Consider the following 23,513-nt stretch of genomic DNA (forward strand, 5'->3'; position numbering starts at 1 on the left):
GCGTCGAGCGTGACAGCGCATGCGCTGTCTCTACCTTTCTCACCAACGTTGTGCGTTGCTCGTGGCTGTTCCGAATCACAAACGGTGAGAATCGACGGGATCAGAGGCGCGACAGACTGGGCGGTGGGTGAGCGTAGTGGCGGGGGTAGACCTCCTGTGTCGGTCGTAAACCCCGCGTAACAAGTTCCAGACGCCGCCTTTGCATCCAATATGACTACGGCTGTTCCCAGTCTGCGGGCCCCGCGGGTCCGTCCGCCATATTTGTTGAGGGCATTGGGTCCGCCATCTTTGTTGTGGTCAAGTGACTGGGCGGAGCTTGCAGTTCATTGTTCAGAATGGGGACAACTTGTCCATCATCAAGCAGAGTGGGAGATGGAGTTTGATTTGGATAAATGTGAGGTGTTAATTTTTGGTGAAACAACCAGTGCAGGACTAACATAATTAATGTTAGGGTAGCACTGTAGAACAGGGAGACTTTTGTGTTCAGTTGCACAATTGTTTGAAATTTATTTCACAAGTACAGGAGGTGATGAACAAAGCATTCAGTACTTTTGCCTTCACTGCTCAGATCTTTGAGTGTAGGAGCTGGAGTTTTGTGTTGATGGCATGTAGGACATTGGTGAGACCTCTTCTGAAGTAGTACCTGCAGTTCTGGTCGCCTTGTTGAAGGGAGGATATTATTAAACTGGAGAGGGTTCAGTAAAGGTCTACTGGGGAATGTCGTTGGGAATGGAGGGTTTTAGTTATAAAAATGAGCTGGGTCTTTTTTCACTGGACTGTAAGAGGTAGAGGGATATAAAGATTATAAGGGTTTAAAAAATCATGAGAGGCAAAGATAAGGTGAGGAGCAAAGGTTTTCCCCTGAAAGTGGGTGAGTTCAAAACTAGGGGGCATATTTTTAAGGTGACAGTGAAAAGATTTAAAATGTAAAAAGGTTGCCCCTTGTCCTGAGTGACTTGTGTGCGGAATGAACTGTAAGATGCATTAGTGAATGCAGGTAGAGTTGCAACATTTAAAAGACAATTGGATAAGTACATGAATAAGAGGTTTGGAGGGATAAGGGCCAAATGCGGACAGGTGGGGCTAGTTTAGTTTGGGAACATGGTCGGTTTGGACAAGTTGAACTGAAGGGTCTGTTTCCATGTAGTATGATTGGCTGGGAAAAGCTTACAATGTCATATCATTAAGGCAGAGCAGTAGAACAAAAGGAAAGAAAATGAAGCAAATTCTGATCTTCCATTTCCTCATGAAGAGCCAGAGCTGAAAGTCAAAATCCTGAGTCAATGTCATCCTCAAGTTAAGGTCATGCTGATCACAGTGAGGGCCATTGTGCAGCAGGCAGTGGTTATACTCGGTCAGGAGGAGGGAACACTGTGAATTTCTGTCTTGAATTGACAGTGATGGAATTTGGAACATCCTTTTCCAGGATGTTTTATTAGGATTCACAGATGAAAACCTCAAACCAAATATTACATCAAAATCTGACGAAAATCACTTGATTAATCAGAAACTGGGTACTGTCCTCTTATATATGCATGTATTTACTTCCAGCTCATTAGCACTTACTGCATGAACGATTGTCTTTAAATCGCCTGTTGGTAGATCTTCCACAAAATCTTCAATATGTCACTTGAAAGTATCTTATGATCTGGTAATCAAAACAACCTTTACATGTCTTTTTGAATTCTCTCATGAATGCATCAGTCAAATCTCTCTTCAATCATCTTTTGCAACAAGGAGAACAATCTTATTTTCTCCAACGCCTGTCCAGCATCTTCAAAGCATAAATCAGGAGTGTAACTGAATATTCTCCATTTACCTGGAACGACAGCAAACCCAACAATTTTCCAGATGCTCAACATCCCTCCAGTGCAAATAGCAAACTTGACTGGTGTCACCTTGAACATTCACTTTCTTTACCTCAGATGCATAGTTACTGCACTGCGCCATCAACAAGATTAATTGCATTAACTCACCAACACTTTTCTGACTGCCCTTTTCAAACTGACAAGTTGTACCAACTGATGAGGAGAAGCAGAGCACAAGGAGCAATAGCACCTGCAAGTACACTTCCAAGTCACATGCCATTCTAACGTGGTCTTATATCGCCTCCTTTTCTGTTGCAGGGCGAAATTACCAGAACTCCTTTCTGAAGAACACTGCAGGACTACCGACGTGAAGGTGCTTTCTCTCATGGAAGACAGGCAAGTGGGCAGAGAGTGTAGGGTGGGGGTGGATCTCTCCACCCTGGAGGCTCCCTGCCTCCATTCCTGATGAAGGACTTTTGCCCAAAACATCGATTTTCCTGCTCCTTTGATGCTGCCTGACCTGCTGTGCTTTTCCAGCACCACTCTAATCGAGAGGGGGGGGGTTGTCTTGTTCGTAAGAAACTAAATTAAATGAGCAGCAATAATCAAAATAGGGTCAGAAGATGTAGAATGTGTGTGAATAGAGTTGAGGAACCACAAAGGTCAAAAAATCCATAACTGCAATTATGTACAGGCCTCCAAACAGTAGTCAGGATTTGGGGCACAAGATACACCAAGAGATAGAAAAGGTGTGTGAGAAAGGCAAGATTACAGTGATCATGGTGGGTTTGATGATGCAGATGGACTGGGAAGCTCAGATTTGTAGCGGATCACAAGATAATACTGATTGAGGATGATCAGCCATGATCATAATGAATGGTGGTGCAGGCTGGAAGGGCAGAATGACCTACTCCTGCACCTATTGTCTATTGTCTATAAAATGCATTTGTGGAATGTCCGTGAGATGGCTTTTTGGAACAGCTTGTGGTGGAGCCCACGAGGGAACAGGCAATAGTGGATTCAGTGTTGTGCAATGAGGCAGGCTTGATGAAGGAACCCTTAAAAGGCAGTGACTGTAATATGACAGAATTTACTCTACAACTTAAGAGACTGTGGAATCAGATCTAATAGTTATTACAGTTGAATAAAAGAGCCTACAGACACATGAGAGAGGAATCTGACAAGAAAGGCAGTGGCACAGCAATGGGAGGGGTTTCTGCGAATAATTCGGGATATTAGATTCCCTACTGTGTGGAAACAGGTGCTTCAGCTCAACAAGTCCACACCGACCCTCCGAAGAGCAACCCACCCAGACCCATTCCCCTACCCCTGACTAATGCACCTCATACTATGGGCAATTAAGCATGGCCAACTCAGCTCACCTGCACATCTTTGGATTGTGGGAGGAAACCAGAGCACCCAGAGGAAACCCAAGCAGACACAGGGAGAATGTGCGCACACCATACAGACGGTCTCCTGAGGTGGGAATTGAAACCGGGTTCATTGTGCTGTGAGGCTGCAGTGCTAACCACTGAGTCACCATGCCGCCAAAGGAAATTCTGAAGAATGTCCCACCCAAACGCATTACTCTATATTTACCCCGACACAGCAAAATTCATTCCGAGGAAAATGAAGCAGACAAAAAGGAGGGTGAGGTAACAATGGCTGCTGGGGAAGTCAGACGCGATATTAAACTGAGCAGGAATTATCCAGGTATGATATTTATCTCTCAACCAAAATTACTGAGCAAAGCAGACTATCTAGTCAACAGGCTTGTGGGATCTTGCTGTGCATATTTGCTGTGGTGATGCTGTATGTTGCAAGTCTGTCTCTGCTTCACGAAGAATAAATTAACTGTGAAGCTCCTCGGGACATCCTGAGGCTGTGAAAGGTTCCCCTACTGGGGGGAAAATCATTTGGATGGAACAAAAGGTTTTTTTGCCCATTATGCAGTGCTAGGCAAAAGAGCAATCCAGTCTGATCCCACAATCCAGTTCTTTGTCGGTAGCCTCTAAGGGAGGATACTATTGATAGATACTTTAACTGTGAGGAGAGTTTCTGCCTGTCAGTCTTGAAGACAGTGGTTTGCTGAATTTCTTAGTTCACTAGAGTAGAGGAATAGATATCGAATGATATAGATATAAAATCCCGACAGTGTGGAAAAAGCGCTTCTGCCCAATAAGTCCACACTAACCCTCCAAAGAGTAACTATACACAGATAGGACGGCACGGTGGCTCAGTGGTTAGCACTGCTGCCTCACAGCACCAGGGTCCTAGGTTCGATCCTAGCCTCTGGCGACTCCCTGTGTGGAGTTTGCACATTCTCCCCATGTCTGGGTGGGTTTCCTTCAGGTACTCCAGTTTCCTCCCACGGTCTAAAGATGTGCCGGTTAAGGTGAATTTGCCATGTTAAATTGCCCATAGTGTTCAGTGTATTAGTCAGAGGGAAATGGGTCTGAGTGGGTTACTTTTCGGAGGGTCGATGCGGACTTGTTGGGCTGAAGGGCCTGTTTTCACACTATAGGGAATCTAATAATCTAATAGTTACTTGCATTAACTCACCAATGCTTTTCAGACTGCCCCTTTTAAACTGACAGGCTGTACCAACTGATGAGAACAAGGAACACAACCCACCCAGACCCATTGCCTCACACTATTACTCTACATTTATCCCTAGCTAATGCACCTAACCTGCACATCCCAGAACATTATCGGCAATTTAGCACGGCCCATACTCCCGACCTACGCGTCTTTAGACTGTGGGAGCAAACCAAAGCACCCAGAGGTAACCCACACAGACACGGGGAGAACGTGCAAACACCACACAGACAGTAGCCGAGACTGGAATTGAACCCGGGTCTCTGGCGCTGTGAGGCGACCACTGAGCCATCCCAAAAGCTGATTACTCCTGAGCTCCCCTCCTTGTTGTCTCTTTTGTACCTATAGCCTGTGAGAATTAATAGAAAAGATTCTTCCCATCCAGTGTATGTAGACATAATCTTGATTATTTTGCACACTTCAGTTAAATGTCCCCTCAGCCTCCTCTGTTCCAAATAAAACATTGTACTTAGCCAGTCTTTCCTGATTGCTGCAAGTCCCCAATCTTTGCAATTTCCCTCTGACTTCTTTCTAATATGATTACAGTTTTCCTGTGATGTGATAGTTAGAACCAAAGTCTTTCTGTCAAGGTTTTGTGTGAGACATGTTGCAGGAGCTACTTCAAGGTGAATGTGAAATGAATGGGCTGTTAAATTGAACTGAGGCCAGGTATGTGAAGGTTGTACAGGATCGTTGTGTCTTCATTGAAGTCAAACAGTTGCAGCTGATCCTGGAATGTGATTCAGCTTTATTAACCCTTCGCCCTTTTTCATTTTAATTTCAGTTCTACTGGGGAGAAGTTGCCAGAGCACAAAAGCAAATGTGAAAGCATACAATGTAGAAAAAGGGCAGTGGGAAGGATCAACAGCAACAGAGAAAGAAATAAGGAGGGAGAAGATTAAATGTGAGGGTAAGCTAGCCAATATTATTAGAAAAGATTGCAAGAGTTTCTTTAGCAAAACAGAGGCAAAAGTGGACATTGGACTGCTGGAAAATGACTATAAGACATAGGAGCAGAAATTAGGCCATTCTGTCCATAGGGTTTGTTCTGCCAGTTAATCAGGAGAGAAAGTGAGGACCAATTCCACCTTAGAAAATCCCAGATGACCTCCTTCTTCCAAGATCGCAATTTCCCTTCCTACGTAGTTGATGATGCCCTCCAGCAGATCTCCTCCTCTTCCTGCACCACCACCCTTGAACCCCACCCCGCCCAATGCAACAAGGACAGAACCCCCCCGGTCTTCACCTTCCACCCCTCTGAAAGCGGCATACATCACACCGTCATCCGCCACCTCCAAACAAACCCCACCACCGGAGATATATTTCCCTCCTCACCCCTATCTGTGTTCCAGAGAGGCCATGCTCTCCATGACTCCCAACAGCCCAACAAACCCCCCCACCCCCACCACTCGTGGCACCTTTTCCTGCCACAGCAGGAAGTGCAAAACCTGTGCTGACACCACTAACTCTCACCTCCGTCCAAGGCCCCAATGGATCCTTACACATCCCACAGAAACGGACCTGCACCACTACCAATGTCATCAACTATATCCGTTGCATCCGATGTGGTCTCCTGCGCATTGGGGAGACAGGACGTCTTCTTGCGGATCATTTCAGAGAACATCTCTGGGACACCCGCACCCGCCAACCCCACCCTCGTATGGCTGAACACTTCAACCCCTCCCTCCCACTCCGCCAAGGACATGCAGGTCCTGGGCCTCCTGCACCACCAAACCATGAGGGGGGAGCGGGAGAGGGGGGACGGGGGAAGTGGGGGTGTTGTTTACAGAGCTGTGTATGGAGCCCATCACCAAGAAGAAGGTGCAACAAAAACTGCAAGGTCTGAAAGTGGATAAATCACCCAGACTAGATGGACTACACCCCAGAGTTCTGAAGGAGATAGCTGAAAAGATAGTGGAGGCTTTAGTGGTAACCTTTCAGGAATTACTGGCGTCAGGGAGAACCCCCTTCCCTCCCCCCAACCTCCATTTAAAAAAGGTGGTGAGGCCAAACACTGCAAATCTTAGGCAGATTAGCCCGCACTCAGTCGTTGGTAAAATTTTGGAGTCCATTGTGAAGGATGAGATTTCTAAATAGTCGCAAGTGCACCATAAAATAGGGCATAGTCAGCATGGTTTCATCAAGGGGAGCTCATGCCTGATAAAGCTGTTAGAATTCTTTGAGGAGGTAACAAGCAGGTTAGACCAAGGAGAGCCAATGAATGTTAGCTATCTGGACTTCCAGAAGGTCTTTTGGTAAGGCTCTGAGTAAGATAGGGGCCCATGGTGTTAGAGACGAGGTACTAGCATGGATAGAAGATTGCCTTCATCCAGACAGTCAGAGAGTGAGGATAAGAGTCTTCAGGCTAGCATCCGGTGAGCAGTGCTATTTCAGGGTCAGTGTTGGGACCACAACTTTTCACTTTATACATTGGTGATCTGGTTGAGGGAACCGAGGGCATTCTGGCTACATTTGTTGATGATACAAAGATAGGTGGAAGGACCGGTAGCATTGAGAAGGCGAGGAGGCTGCCAGAAAGATTTAGACAAGTTAAGAGAGTGGGCAAAGAAATGGCAGCTGAAATACAATGTGGGAAAGTGTGAGGTCAAGCACATTGTTAGGAAGAATAGAGGCATGGACCAATTTTCTAAGTGGGGAGATAATTCAGAAATCTGAACTGCAAAATGGACTTGGGAGTCCTAGTCCAGGTTTCTCAAGGTAAACTTGCAGGTTGAGTCGGTGGTTAGGAAGACAAATACCGATGTTGTCATTCGTCTCGAGAGGACGAGAATAGAAAAGCAGCGATGTCCTTCTGAAGCTTTATAAGGCTCTGGTCAGACCACATTGAGAGTATTGTGAGCACTTTTGGGCCCCATACCACAGAAAGGATGTACTGACCCAAGAGTGGGTCCTCAGGAGGATCACAGGAATGATCCCAAGAATGAAAGGCTTAACATATATGAGGAACGTTTTGAGGAGTCTGGGACTATACCCGATGGAGTTTAGAAGGATATGGGAGGGACCTAGTTGAAACTTGGAGAATAATGAACGGCCTGGACAGAGTGGATGTTGGGAAAATGTTTCCACTGGCAAGAGAGACAAGGACCCAAGGGCACAGCCTTAGAGTAAAGGGAGGACCCTGAGAACAGCGACAAGGAGAAACGTCTTCAGCCAGAGAATGGTGAACCTGTGGAATTCATTGCCACAGAAGGCTGTGGAGGTCAGGTCACTGAGTATATTTAAAACAGAGACCGATAAGTTCTTGATTGCCAAGGGAATGAAAGGTGACTGGGAAAATGGGCTTGAGAAACCTATTAGCCATCATTGAGCCATTGAGCAGACCGGATGGGCCAAATGACCTAATGGTCTTGTAGTCCTGCCCTTTGGCTGAGATGTGACCCTCAGGTGAAACTCGCCGCAGTTATCTTTCTCTCATGAGCGAGCAGACATACAACTCTCTTGGACTCTGTTGGCTTCGGACACACCAAGCCATGTAGTGGTTTGAAGACAGGTAGCCACCAAGGTCTTAAGCACATCGTTCAGGATGAGCATTGGCTCAGCCACTGATTACCATACTCCATTAATCAAAACCTTACCTGCAACTAAAATTCCACAGCCCTTGAACACATCTGAGTAATTCTCCTCTGCACCCCTCCGGGACCGTCACATAGTTAATACTGTGTGTTGATCACTGGTTTGTATTGAGCCAAATCTGTATTGATTGCGTTCACCAGGTAGTTCCTCAACTGGGAGATGTTTCTCTGACTCCACTGTGGTTTGGTTTCGGCTCACTGTGTGAGATTTGTGTAATTATCATTTTTAGGGTGAGGATTTCAAACTCGTGGCATGTAGATGCTGGTTATGTTTGTGAAAGGTTGAAGGAGAAACAAGAGTCAGATGTCAGTTAACTGTAAACCAGCTGGACTGTCAATGGAAGTTCGCTGGTACTGCTGTTTTAAAGACAGGGAGTGTGAAGATTGATGGGATCAGTTTGCTTTTTGCTTAGGAGAAAGTGAGGACTGCAGATGATGCCGATCAGAGTCAAAGAGTGTGGCGCTGTAAAAGCACAGCAGGTCAGGCAGCATCTGAGGAGCAGGAGAATCGACATTTTAAGCATAAGCTCTTCATCAGGAATGAGGCTTGTGGGCCAAGGGGGCTGAGAGATAAGTGGAGTGGGGCTGGGGGTGAAGGTAGCTCGGAATGCGACAGGTAGATGAAAGTGGGGGCTGAAAGTGATGGGTTGGAGAGTTGGGTGGAGCAGGAGGGTGGGAAAGAGTGGTGCTGAGTTGGAAGGTTGGGACTGGGATAGGGTGAGGGACGTGGGAACCTGGTGAAATCCACATTTCTCTCGTGTGGTCGAAGGGTCCCGAGGTGGAAATGAAGTGTTTTTCCTCCAGGCGTCGGGTGGCTAGGGTTCGGCGATGGAGCAGGCTCAGGACATTATGTCCTTGGGGTCGTAGGAGGGGGGAAATTAAAGCTTTTTGTTTTGGGCAGCTTTTAGAGGAGACCTGGCTGGGCAAATATAATTTCTGTTCCAGAAAGGAGAATGGGAAGATTCAAGGAAAATGCAGATACTTTTGTGTAAAAGTTTAGATAGTGTAACCTCCAGACAAGGCGTGTTTAGTTTGAGTTTAGAATATATTTTCGAGTTTAGTTTAGAATCACTGTAAAGTAATAGTCTTAGTGGACAGATTATGTCTTGCATTGTGTTTGAAGGTCATTCAAATTGATGTTTATGTTTAGATAACTTGCTTTCAAACACCAATCGCTGTCTTATTGCTAAAGAAAACCTGCAGCCTCACATTCCTATATTTCAGTGAATGACTACCACAGTCTATTGAAAAGATTTAATCTGTGAAGCTAAATTTCATTAGACTTCTACAGCACAGAAGCGAACCTTTGGCCCACTCTGCGCTGACCGAACTATTATAATCCCACTTTCCAGCACTTGGCCACAAAATTTTGAAGCTGGGTGAAAACATTTTTTTCCTCAAATCCCCTCTCAACCTCCTGCCCTTGAATTTAAAATTATGCCCCCTTGTTCTGGTTAATCCTACAACTCAGGGGAACAGCAGCTTCCTATCTACCCTTACATGCCGCACAATCTTATACACCTCAGTCAGTTCATTTCTCAACCTTGTGTGCTCTAAAGAAAACAATTTTGGGTCTATCTAGCGTCTCTCTGCTTGAAAATACTGCACTTTAGGCAACATCCTGTTTAATCTCCTCTGCACCCCCTCCAGTGTAATTGCAACCTTCCTGCAGTTTGGTGACCAGTACTGCACTAAGTACTCCAGGTGTGGCCTAGCCAAAGTCCACATAAAACTCCACGTGATTTCTTGGCTCTGTGCCTTCACTGATGAAGGCAATTGTCTTGTCTGCCTTCTTAACTACCCTATCAAGCTATCTTGTTGCTTTCAAGAATTTGCAGACCCTCAGATACACCTGAACTTTCTATTAGAACATAGAACATTCCAGCGCTCTACAGGCCTTTCGGCCCTCGATGTTGCGCCAATCTGTGGAACCAATCTGAAGCCCATCTAACCCACACTATTCCATTCTCATCCATTTGTTTATCCAATGACCATTTAAATGCCCTTAAAGTTGGCGAGTCTACTACTGTTGCAGGCCGGCATTCCACACCCCTACGAGTAAAGAAACTATCTCTGACACCTATCTTATATCTAACACTCCTCAGTTTAAAGCTATGTCCCCTCATGCTAGCCATCACCATCTGAGGAAAAGGTCTCTCACTGTCCACCCTATCTAACCCTCTGATTATCTTTTGTATGTCTCAAGTAAGTCACCTCTCAACCACCTTCTCTCTAATGAAAACAGCCTTACGTCCCTCAGCCTTTTCTCAAAAGACCTTCCCTCTATACCAGGCAACATTCGAGTAAATCTCCTCTGAACACTTTCCAAAGCTTTCACATCCTTCCTGTAATGCGGTGACCAGAACTGTACGCAATACTCCAAGTGGGGCTGCACCAGACTTTTCATGCCTCCAGTATGTCTTCTCTTGTTAATTCTTCCAAAGTGCATCATCTCATACTTCTCAGGGTTAAATACCATCTGCCACTGATCTGCACATCTGACCAATCCATTTCCATCATCTTACAACCTAAGACTTGCTTCGTTATTAACCACCTGGTCACTCTTTGTGTCATTCCCAAAATTGCTTGTCATCCTTCACACACTCATCTCTATGATTAATATATATAACACACAATAAGAGACCCAGCACTGATCCCTGTGGCATGCTACTGAACATGAGCCTCCGGTTGCTTAAACAGCCTTCTATACCAACCTCAGTCTCCTACCACTAAGCCAATTTTGGAACCAACTTGCCAAGTTTTCCTGAATCTCATGTGCATTTTTATCCGTCTCCTGTGTGGGTCCATGTTAAAGGCGTTCCTGAAATTCATAAAAACGGCCTCATTCTGGGTCTCACTTGTTCAGTAGGAACATGCGGGATCATGGGGGTTGCAGAGGTAGCGAGTCTATTTCAGTACATGGTTGAAGAGCTTCAGGGCAGAGATGACAACCTGGGGGTTGCAGTGAGAGAGAGACTCACTGAGATTCTTGTGGAGAGAGGAGGAGACCTTCTTCCAGGTAGGCGTCCTTGCAAGAGGATTCGCAGTAAGGTTAAAATCAACTACGCAAAAGTGACGACTGCAGATGTTGGAAACCAGAGTCTAGATCAGAGTGGTGCTGGAAAAGCGCAGCAGGTCAGGCAGCATCCAAGGAGCAGGAAAATCGACATTTCAGGCAAATGGCCTTCATCAGAAATAGAGGCAGGGAGCCTCCGGGGTGGAGAGATAAGTTTGGGGGGGGGCAGCTGGGGAGGAGATAGCAAAACGTAGGCGAATGGGAGTGGGGATGAAGGTGATAGGTCAGAGAGGAGAGTGGAGCAGATTGGTGGGAAGGAAGATTGGCAGATAGAACAGGTCATGAGGACAGTGCTGAGCTGAAAGGTTGGAACTGATAAAGGTGGGGGGGGAGGGGAAATGAGGAAACTGGTGAAGTCCACATTGATGCCCTGGGGTTGAAGTGTTCCGAGGCGGAAGATGAGGCGTTCTTCCTCCAGGCGTCGGGTGGTGAGGGAGCAGCGGAGGAGGAGGCCCAGGACCTGCATGTCCTCGGCAGGGTGGGAGGGGGGAGTTGAAATGTTGGGCAATTGACTGGCAGATGAAGGGCTTTTGCTCGAAACATCGATGTTCCTGCTCCGCGGATGATGCCTGACCTGCTGTGCTTTTCCAGCACCACTCTGATCTTAAAAAGATGTGGGATCATAGCAGCGTGTTTCTGATCTATTTTCAGTCGCAGGCTTTAGCAGGAGATTTTACAGTTGAAAACCATAGAAGTGTTAAAGATGTATTTGGTTATCTATAATTTTGAGCTCTTCTGTTGTTTTCTTTTGTCAGTTTTGTTTTAACTATGGGTTCATGACTGTGTCAAACATCGCACCAAACCAGGTTGTAGTCCAACAGGTTTATTTGGAGGCACTAGCTTTCGGAGCGCTACTCCCTCATCAGGTGATTGTGGATGATGGAGCAGTGCTCCGAAAGCTAGTGCCTCCAAATAAAATCTGCTTGACTACAACCTGGTGTTGCGTGATTTTTAAAGTTGTCCACCCCAGTCCAATACCGGCAGCTCCAAATCATTTCTTATTGTGGTTCTGGATCGATGTGCGTTTACTACTGTTCCATCTCTGTCCTCTCTGTCATTGTCAAAGTTCCATGTCACTCGTAGTGGCATGGTTGAACGAGGATTGGTATTTTACTGATAATTCTCCCCACGTATGGGGAAGTGGGGTGGGCGGGTAGAGGGCGGGAGTCCTGGATGTTGCCGATGTCCCAGATGATTACATGTGCAGGAGGTGCTCCCAGCTGCAGAAGTTGGAGCTCCGGGTCTCGGATTTTGAGCGGTGGGTGGGGACACTAAGGGGCCTCCGCGAGGTGAGGTGGGAGGTAGGTGGATGGCACGCTTGCAGGTAGGTGGTCACAATGCAGCTCAAGTGACTGGAGGAAGGAAAGGAATGGCAGACCAGCAGACAGTCGATAAAGAACAGGCAGGTAGTGCGGGAGGCCAATGGGGTCCTACTCACTCGCCGGTTTTCCGATTTTTGGAAGCTGGTCCCTCAGAGAAATGCAGTCAAGCCTCTGGCACCACAAGAGCCTTGACTGTATCAGGTGGAGAGGTTAGGAAGAGCAATAGAGAGAGGGGATTCTTTAGTCAGGGGAGCAGGCAGCTGTTTTTGCAACCGAAGACGGGCCTCCAGGTTGGTGTTGCTTGCCTTGTGCCAGGGTCAATAATGACTGAACGGCTGCAGGGCATCCTGAAATGGAAGGGTGATGAGTCAGAGGTACAAGTCAGTGATACCAATGACGTGGGCAAATTGAGGAATGAGTTACTGCACCGAGAGTTCAGGGAGCTAACCAGTAGATCTGGATGGAGAGGCTCAATGGTTGTTGTTTCTGGATTACTTCCGGAGCTAGCAAGTTTAGAAATAGGAAAATAGAACAGTTGAATGCACGGCTCAAGAGTTAGTGCAAGAAGGAGGGTTTCACATGCCAAGATCACTGGGAATGTTTTTGGGGAAGGTGGTACTTGTACAAGTAGCACAGTCTGGACCCGAATCACATTGGGCCCAACATCCTTGCAGGTAGATTTGTTAATGCTGTGGCGGGGTGTGGAAACTAGTTTGGGGTGGGTGGTGGACACAGAATACAATGAAGTGTGTCACAGTGAGTTGAGCTGCGTTGAGAGTCAAGAGAGTAGGGCAAGACTAGATGGTCTTGACTTTAATACTCGGCGTGTAACGGGCAAGACTGATGAGTTAATGTGGACTGACACATGGAATTATGATAGTGTTGCCATCACGGGCACATGGTTGAGGGAAGGGCTGGACTAGTAACTCAGCATCCAGCGTATAAAGTTTAAACATCACACACAACCAGGTTATAGTCCAGCAGGTTTATTTGGAAGCACTAGCTTTCAGTGCACTGCTCTTTCATCCACAACCACCTGACGAAGGAGCAGCGCTCCGAAAACTAATGCTTCCAAATAAACCTGTTGTAATGTAACCTGGTGATGTGTGATGTTTAACTTTGTCCACCCCACTCCAACACCGGCTCCTGCAATTCCAGGGTAGAGGATCTTTGAGTGAGACAGAGGAAAGTGTAAAAAGGGTGGGGGTGTATCACTTTTAATTAACGAGTCAAAGTACTGCAATAAGTAGAGAAGATGCCTTGGAAGGGTCTTCCAACCAGGATTTATGGGCAGAACTTGGGAACGTTAAGCCAGCGGCTACTTTACTGGGAATGCATTATAGGCCACCAAAGAGTCAAAGAGAAATCGGGGAGCAAATATGGAGACCATTCACTGATGTGTGTAAGAATATTAATTGGGTAAAGGTACTGGGGAGTTTCAACGTTCCCAGTGTAACTTGGGATAATTACTGTGTTAAGGATTTAGAGGGGGTGGAATTCCTGAATTTCTTTTTTGTCAATGCGTAGATAGCCCAATAAAGGATGGCGTAGTGCTGGAGCTGGTTCTGGGGATAGAAGCTGGGCGAATGTTCAATGTTGCAGTGGGGGAACAGTGAGGTGATAGTGCCAACAACACAGCATGGTTCAAATTTCTTTCTGGGCAAGAGAAAAGACAGCCTGCAAAGAGTAGCTTTGGACTGGGTGGGAAGGCAGATTTTATTCGAAGTAAGCAGGACTCTAGCCACGGGACATTGGGAACAGCCCCTTTTAGGTAATGCGGCAATGGAACACTGGCGGACATTCAAATGGGAGCTGGGAAGAGGGCAGATCCAGTGTATACCTTGTCAACTGAAATGTAGGAGCAAAATGTTCAGAAAACCCTGCATGTCTAGGATAATTCAGGGCTGGATAAAGAAGGGCAGTAGGGCTTTTCGCAAAGCCAAAGAGATCAGTTCAACTGCGGCCCTAGAGAAATACAGGAAGTACAAGAGGGATTTTAAGAAAGAGATTTGAACAGCAAAAAGGAGGCATGAGAAAGGACTTGCAGACAAGTTGAGGGTAGAATCCTAAGGTACTTTATAAATATACTGAAGGAATAGGTTAGCCGGGGACAGAGTAGGGCCCATTCGGAGCCAATGGGGCAACGTGTGAGTGAACACACAGAATCTTGGAAGGATGTTGAATGAATACAGAACAACCTCGATTATCCGAATAACACAGGCGGAGAGTATTTTGTTTGGATAACTGATTTTTCAGATAAACAAGACCTTGAGGTCTTGTTCGGATAATCGGAAATTTGGATAATTGATGTTCAGATAACCGAGGTGGTTCTGTTCTTCTCCTTGGTCTTCACTCTGGAAAAGGAGAATATCAGTTTGAAATTCAGGAAAAAGGGACAGTGAGGAGCTTGTGCATTTTGACAGAGGAAATGGGCAGTGAAAGCTGTGTCGGTCTTAAAACAAGACAAAATCTCTGGCACAGATGAATTGCGCCCCAGGTTGCTGTGGGAGGCAAGGCAGGAAATTGCAGTGGCTCTGACTCAAGTTTTAACTACTCTCAGGCCACAGGGGAAGTGTCAGAGGACCAGAGGACACCGAACATGACTCCACTTTTTCAGAAGGATGGTAGAGATGTAATAGGAAATTATAGACCGGTGAATTGGCGTGACGGGAACTGTTGACGAATTGATGCCTACTTGGAAAGGCATGGGTTAATTAGAGAGAGAATGGCTTTGTCAGAAGGAGGTTATGCCTGACAAATTTGGTAGAACTTACTGAAAATATGATCAAGTGCGTTGGTAAGGGGCACTCAGTCGATATCGTTTATATGGATTTTACAAGGTCCCCCAGATTGAAGATTTGATTCAGAAGGTTAAAACACATGGAACTGAGTGAAACTTGTGAGTTGGATCAGAAACTTGCTTAGTAATAGGACACAAAGTGTAGTGGTAGAAGGCTTTACGTTTGTGACTGAAGGTTGGTGTACACTAGTGTACCACAAGAATCAGTACTGGGATCTGAATTGTTCGAACAACGAAAATTACAGCACAGGATCAGGCCCTTCGGCCCTCCATACCTGTGCCGATCCAGATCCTCTATCCAAACCTATCGGCTATTTTCTAAGGGTCTGTATCCTTTTGTTCCCTGCCCATTCATGTGTTTATCGAGATACTTCTTCAGTGATGCTATCGTGCCCGCCTCTACCACTGGCAACGCGTTCCAGGCTCACATCACCCTCTGCGTATAGACCTTTCCACACATACCTCTCTTAAACTTTTCCCCTCTTGCCTTGAACTCGTGACCCCCAATAATTGAGTCCCCCACTCTGGGAAAAGGCTTCTTGCTATCCACTCTATCTCATGATTTTGGAGACCTCATTTAGATCCCCCTTCAACCTCCGTCTATCTCGTGGAAATAGTCCTAATCTACTCATCCTCTCTTCAGAGCTAGCACCCTCCATACCAGGCAACATCCTGGTGAACCTCCTCTTTGTTATATACATAAATGAAAATGCGGGGGAAATGTTAAGCAAATTTGCAAACACCAAGATTGAGAGAGTGATTCACAGTGAAGAAGGTGTTTGTAGGTTACAGGAAGATATAGATGGGTTGATCAGACAGGACCCAGTGTCAGACGGTCTTTAATCTTGATAAGTTAGCTCACGGTCCCTCAGTGGTTAGCACTGCTGCCTCACAGCGTTAGGGATCCGGGTTCGATTCCAGCCTCGGGCGACTGTCTGCATGGAGTTTCTACAGTCTGCGCGGGTTTCTTCCGGGTGCTCCGGTTTCTTCCCACAATCCAAACATCTGCAAGAGAGGTAGATTGGCCATGCCAAATTGCACGTAGTGTCTGGGATTGTGCTGGCTAGGCGGATTTGCCTTGGGAAATGCAGTGTTAAAGGGATGGGATTGAGGTCTAGGTGGGGTGCTCTGTGGAGGGTTGGTGTGGGCTTGATGGGCTGAATGGCATGCGTCGATACTGTACGAATTCTATGATTCTAACGGCGAGGTGATGCACTTTGATAGAAGATACAAGATGGCGGCACATTCAATGAATGGCAGCACACTGGGTAGCTGAGAGGAACAGAGGGATCTTGGGGCAATTAGTCACAGATCCCTGGAGTTGACAGACCGCGTGAATTGGACAGTTAAGGCATATCGGACACGTGCTTTCGTCAGTGAAGAGTGTTGTGCTGGAAAAGCACAACAGGTCAGGCAACATCCAAGGAGCAGGAGAATCGATATTTCTGCCATAAGTCCTTCCTGATATAGGGCTTATGCCCAAAAAGTCGATTCCCCTGCTCCTCAGATGCTGCCTGACCTGCTGTGCTTTTCCAGCACCACACTCTGAACTCTGATCTCCAGCATCTGCAGTCCTCACTTTCTGAGTTGTCTGAGATTATGATCGTGTCTCAGTCAGGTTTCCACCACTGCCCAACTCCTGACCTATCAACTTTATCTTACCTTTCCGTAGGACTTTTGACAATCAGGAATTGTCTCTCCTATCCATCATGCATTTCCCTTCCAGTGAATATTGAATATCAACTTCTGCACCATTTTCTATTCAGCATAAATAATTGTGTACATCTGAAGCATTCTCCTTAGACAGACACCTGCAGATATTGCCAATCCCCAAAGTAAATCGAGATACTGCAGATGCTGCTTTCTGTTCAGACGTGCTAACAGACTGATAGGTCAGGAGATGGGAACCTGACTGAGACACGATCATAATCTCAGACAGCACAGAAAATACCCTTCGGCCCATCGTAATTACCACCAAAAGTGTGCTAATGCAATTTCCTGCACTTGTCAAACTTCCTTGAATGTTATCATAATTTAAAGTAGGTGTCCAAATTTTTGTTTTCGAAGACTAAGATTTCCAGCCTTCGCTATCTTCCCAGGCAATGCTGTGACTTCACGATAATTTCTGATTATGTTTCAGATTTCCAGCATCAGCAGCTCTTTTGGCTTTTATGCTGCTGGACCACCTGAGATTCTTCTGTTTGTCTTGCCAATCCCCAGTTGCCTGTGGGGAGGATAATGTTTGACCTCCTTGAACCACTGCTGTCTGTGCAGTGTTGTTGATCCCACAATGCTATAAGGTAAGGAGTTTCAGGTTCGTTCCCTAGTGATGATGAAGTGGTAAGCGTCTAAATTCGTAGCAACAACTTTATATCTATATAGCACCTTTAACATCATATAGTATTCCAACTGGTTCACAGAAATGCTAAAAAGCAACACTTGACAAGGAGATTTTGTCAAGTTTCCAGTTGTGTTGTCGTTTTGTAAAATCACACTCCCGTCTCTCTTCCCCCTGACTTGCATGGAGCTTAGAGTGTAGTGAAAGCCTAGATTAAGTGGCAGGTCCCCTTTCCTGAAGGATATTAGTAAATCAGTTCGGTTTATATGACAATCGAACATAGAATAGTACAGCACACTACAGGCCCATCGGCCTACGAGTTTGTGCTGAGCATTTATCATAATCTAAGACCAACCTAAACTACACACTTTAGTGCCATCCATGTGCTTGTCCAGCAGTCGCTTAAATGTCCCTAATGTCCCTGACTCTACTCCTACCGCTGGCAGTGCATTACCCACCACTCTCTGTGTAAAGAACCTACCTCTAACACCTCCCCAATACCTTCCTCCAATCACCATACAATTAAGTCCCCCTATGATAGCCATTTCTGCCCTGGGAATAAATCTCTGGCCATCTACTCTGTCTAAACCTCACATTATCTTGTACATCTCTGTCAAGTCACCTCTGTTCCTTCTTCCCTCCAGTGTGAAAAGCCCTTAGCGCACACAATCCCTCTTCATAAGACAAGCCCTCCAATCGAGGCAGCATCCTGGTAAATCTCCTCTGCACCCTCTCTAATGCATCGACATCTTTCCTATAATGAGGCAATCAGAACTGGACACAATATTCCAAGTGTGATCTTACCAGTGTTTTATAGAGCTGCAGCAAAATCTCATGGCTCTTAAACTCAATCCCCCTGTTAATGAAAATCAAAACACCATATGCCTTCTTAACAAGCCAATCAACTTGGGTTGCAACTTTGAGGGATTGATATACATGAACACCAAGATCCCGCTGTTCCTCCGCACTGCCAAGCATCCATTCTTTAATCCTGTATTCAGCATTCAAATTGGAATTTCCAAAATGAATCACTTCGCGTTTATCCAGGTTGAACTCCTTCTGCCACTTCTCACCCCAGCTCTACAACCTGACAAAGCCCTCGACACTATCTACGACATCACCGACCTTAGTATCACCGGCAAACTTCCTAACCCACCCTTCCACTTCATCCAAGTCATTTATAAAAACTGCAAAGATCAGAGACCCAAGAACAAATATCCCGCGGGCATCACTGGTCACCAACCTCCAGGCAGAATACTTTTCATCCAATACCACTCACTGTCTTCTTTCAGCCAGCCAATTCTGTATCCAGACAACCACATTTCCCTGTATCCCATACCTGCTAACTTTCTGAATGAGCCTACCGTGGGGAACCTTATTCAATGCCTTACTGAAATCCATATACACCACATGCCCTGCTCAATTTTCATCAACTTGTCTCGCCACACCCTCAAAGAACTCAATAAGGCTTGTGAGGCAAGACATGCGCCTCAGAAAGTCATGCTGTCTTTATTCAAACTATGTTTTCTAAAGTAATCGTAAATCCTATCTCTCAGAGTACTTTCCAGTACCTTGCTTACAGATGTAAGACTGGCTGTTCTGTATTTCCCAGGGATTTCCCTCTTCCCTTCCTTGACAGAGGACCAACATTCGCCTTCTGGTACTACTCCCATGAGAGTGATGATGCAAAGATCAAAACCAGATGTGCAGCTATCTAATTCCTCGCTTCCTGTTGTAATAAATCTGGTCCACCCCAGGGACCTTCTCTACCTTGATGCTTTCCATAATTTCCAGCACATCCACTTTCTTAATATCAATCTGTTCAAGCCTATCAACCTGATCTCACTATCAACAAGGTCCTTCTCTCCAGTGAATGCTGAAGCAAAAAAAATCTCATTTCCGGCCTCTTCAGGCTCCAGACTCAATTTCCCCCACTATCCCTCACCAGCCTTACCCTCTCTCTGATCATTCTCTTATTCCTCATGTTAGGGTTTCCCTAATCCTTGCCACCAAGGTCTTTTGGTGCCCACTTCTAGCTCTCCTCAGTCCAAGTTTGAATTCTCTCCTAGCTATCCTGTAATCCTGTAAAGTTGTGCCAGGATCTTGTTTCCTCAACCTTAAGTAAGCTTCCTTCCTCCTCTTGATGAGAAACTCCTCTTCTCTTGTCATCCAAGGCTCCTTAACCTGACCATTCCTTGCCTGACTCAGTGGGACAAAGTTATCCAACACACATAAGTGCTCCTTAAAAACAGCCTCCACATTTCTGTACAACAATTGCATTTCCCGTAGAACCATTGTTGCCAATCTATTCTCTGCAGCTCCTGTTTAATAGCAGTATAATTTCCCTTCCCCCAATTAAATCCCTTCCCACACTGTCTGTTCTTATCCCTCTCCATGGCTATGGGAAAGGTGAGGCAGTTATAGTCACTGTCATGGAGAGATCTGACACCTGGCCTGGGTCGTTGCTGAGCACCAAATCCAATATGGCCTCTCCCCAATTCGGACTACCTACATATTGAATCAGGAATTCTTCCTGGAGACACCTGACAAAACCATCTCGTTCGAGACCGTCTGATCTAAGGAGGTTCCAATTGATATTGGGGAATTTGAAGTCACCCCTAACGACAACACTGGTCCAAATTGCTCCTTCCCAAGATCTGCTGACTGATCTGTTCTTCCATCTCTCTGCTGCTATTGGTGGGTCTGTCGATAACACAGAGTAAAGTGGCTGTTCCTTTCCAGTTACTGACTTCCAGCCATGCTGACTCAGTAGCCAAACCCTCCTCAACAACCTCCTTTTCTACAGCTGTGATGCACTCTCTAATTAACGATACTACTACCCCTCATATTTTACCCCCTCCCTGTTCTTTCTAAAAGATCTAAACCCTATAACATCCAGCAACTATTGCTGCCCCTGTGAAATCCAAGTCTCCATTATGGCCACAACATCGTAGTTCCACGTATTGGTCCATGCTCTAAGTTCATCCCTCTTATTCCTGACACTCCTTGCATTGAAACAGATACACTTTAACCCATTCCTTTGCCCTATCAAATGTGCATCCCTCCTGTCAGGATCTCTGCATTCTATTTCTGTCCTTTCAATAACTACCCTCTTCTCTGATCTGTAGCTCTAGTTCCCATCCCCCTGCCAAACTAGTTTAAACCCTCCCGAAGTGCTCGAGCACATCTCCTGTCTGTGACATTGGTGCCCCTCCAATTCAAGTGCAACCCGTCCTTCATGCACTGGTCCCACCTTCCCCAGAAGCTACTCCAATGATCTAAGTATCTAAGCCCTCTCTCCTTCACCAGCCCTGTTGCCATGTGATAAACAACACTCGTTCCTGGTTCCTCACCTCACTCGCACGTGGCACGAGTAGTCATCCTGAAATTACTTCTCTGCTTGTCCTGTGTTTTAGCTTCCTACCTAACTCCCTGAAATCCCTTTTTAGATCCCTTTTCCTAACTATGTCATTGGCACCAATGTGTGCCACGACTTCTGGCTGCTGACACTCCCATGTCAGAATCTCGTACACTCATTCAAAGACATCCCAGACCCGGGCACCTGGGAGGTAATGTACCTTCTGGAATTCCCGTGCGCCACCACAGAAACTCCTATTGGTTCCTCTAATTGAGTCTCCTGCCTCTAGCGGTTTTCTATTCTTCCCCCCCTTTCCCTTCTGAGCAACAAAGCTAGGCTCAGTGCCAGAGACCTGGCCATTACGGCTTTCCCCTGGTAAGACGGTCCTCCCCAACAGTATCCAAAATGGTGTATTTATTATTGAGGGGAACGGCAATAGGGAATCCCTGTAGTGTCTGTCTGTTCCCTTTCTGTCCCCATACTGTCCCTGAGGTGAGACTACCTCCCTGTAACTCCACTCCATTACCCCACGTCTTCTGAATGATCCGAAGTTCACCCAGCTCCAGCTCCAATTCCCTAACGCCGTTTCTGAAGAGCTGGAGTTGGGTGTGCTTCCCACAGATGACATCAGTGGCGACACTAGTGGTGACCCTTACCCTCGCACGTTGTATGGGAGGAGCATGCAACTGCCCTAATATCTGTTCTGACTGTTCTGAATTCTCAAAGAGACTTTACCGAAAGAGTAACCTTACCGAATCGGCACACCGAACCTTTTTGTTTTGGTTAGGAGAGGAGGATGGGTGGGAGACACTGCCTAAGTAGTGTTTCGGGTAAAGCAACACTTTAATATATAACTTCACTTACTCAGCAGTCCTCGGTCCGCTCCTGCTCAGCGTTCACTCCGCCCATTCATGAGATAAGTTATTAAAGGATTCATTCACATTGCCAGCAACCTCCTGGTCCTCGCCCCCACCCTCCCCCTTGAAGGAATCTGTAAGCATTTATCGTTCCTTTTTCCAAATACTGGCCTCCCCTATGATTGTGTTTTTGTGGATTCTCTCTGACTCCCCTTCTCTGTTTTTTAAGTCCGTTTCATAGGTTCTGAAAAAGATCTCCGTACAGGGAACTCCAAGGAAACACCGCATCGGGTTCTAACATAATTGTCGTAATCCAAAGTACCATGGGATTGTGGCCATGGAAGTTCTCAGTGAAGAGAAACTGCACACGTGTTTTGTGTGTGGACGAAGTTTCAGCCGATCCAGCCGGTCTGTCAAGACACCAATGCACTGACAATTGTGAGAAACCGTGGGAATGTGGGGACTGTGGGAAGAGATTCAGGTTCCCATCTGAACTGGAAACTCACACTGGGGAGAGGCCGTTCACCCGCTCTGACTGTGGCAAGGAGTTCATCAATACATCCAATCTGTTTAAACACCAGTGGGTTCACACTGGGGAAGGACTGTTCACTTGCTCCAGTTGTGGGAAGGGACTCACTTCTTCCTCTGGCCTGCTGACACACCGACGTGTTCACACGGACGAGAAACCTTTCGAATGCTCAAGTTGTTGGAAGTGCAACAAAAACTCCTGGGAACTGATCTCCCACCAACGTGTTCACACTGACAAGAGGCCGTTCAGCTGCTCGTGCTGCGGAACAGGGTTCAAGACGTCATCGGACCTCACTGTACACCGGCGGGTTCACACTGGAGAGAGGCCTTTCACTTGTCTGCAGTGTGGGATGAAGTTCACCCGGTCATCCAACCTGCTGAGACGCCAGCGCGTGCACTCTGGTGACCAGCCATTCACCTGCACCCAGTGTGGGAAGGAATTCACTCATTCATCCAACATGCTCACACATCAAAGAACTCATACCGGAATGAGGCCGTTCTCCTGCTCTGAGTGTGGGAAGACTTTCGCCCAGTTAGTCAGCTTACTGAAACACCACAGCGCTCACACTGGAGAGAGGTTGTTCACCTGTTCCAAGTGTGGGAAGGGATTCACTCAGTCGTCCCACATGCTAGCACATCAGCGGGTTCACACTGGGGAGAGACCATTCACGCGTCTTGAGTGTGGGATGGGATTCACCCAGCCATGCATCCTCCTGAAACACCGGCAAATCCACACTGGGGAGAGACCGTTCACCTGTTCGCAGTGTGGGAAGAGGTTCACTTGGGCATCCCATCTACTCCGACATAAGCAAATTCACAACTTGCAACAGTGATTTTTATTTGTGCTAATCACATTCAAGACTGAATGATAGACTTTGATTTGTCTCTGCTGATATTAGCCACTCCAAATGAGTTATAGGGTATAATAATTTTGCTCAAATTTAAATAAATCGACTATATGTTCAACATATTGAGTGTTGAATGTGTTGAATATCACAAACTTAAGTTACTTCCTTTTGAAGTGTGCTCCCTGTCCCCTGTCTCTCCCATCCCCACCACCACGAACAAATGTGAGGTATACACAGAGCTTCATTGATGTTGTGTCATAGAGATGTACAGCACGGAAACAGGTCCTTCGGTTCAACCCAACCAATTATCCCTAAATTAATCTATTCCTATTTGCCAGCATTTGGCCTATATCCTTCTAAATCCTTCCTATACAACTCCCCATCCAG

At 46.3% G+C, this 23,513-nt stretch overlaps 1 protein-coding gene across 3 annotated transcripts; it reads left to right on the top strand.

Annotated features, from left to right (window-relative positions):
• On the top strand, positions 1-23,248 carry LOC140460464 (uncharacterized). 3 transcript variants are annotated; one of them, XM_072555008.1, is made up of 4 exons: positions 1-84; positions 2,127-2,204; positions 17,338-17,497; positions 21,980-23,248. In XM_072555008.1, exon 4 carries the CDS (start codon positions 22,074-22,076, stop codon positions 23,109-23,111), a length of 1,038 nt encoding a protein of 345 aa, XP_072411109.1. In that variant the 5' UTR covers positions 1-84; positions 2,127-2,204; positions 17,338-17,497; positions 21,980-22,073; the 3' UTR covers positions 23,112-23,248. The 3 variants fall into 2 exon arrangements, with proteins under 3 accessions (XP_072411109.1, XP_072411111.1, XP_072411110.1); XM_072555009.1 differs by lacking the exon at positions 1-84 and adding an exon at positions 1,380-1,514.
• The last annotated feature ends 265 nt before the right edge of the window (positions 23,249-23,513 follow it).

This window comes from Chiloscyllium punctatum, chromosome 36 (assembly GCF_047496795.1).
Source record: "Chiloscyllium punctatum isolate Juve2018m chromosome 36, sChiPun1.3, whole genome shotgun sequence".
Lineage (NCBI taxonomy): Eukaryota > Metazoa > Chordata > Chondrichthyes > Orectolobiformes > Hemiscylliidae > Chiloscyllium > Chiloscyllium punctatum.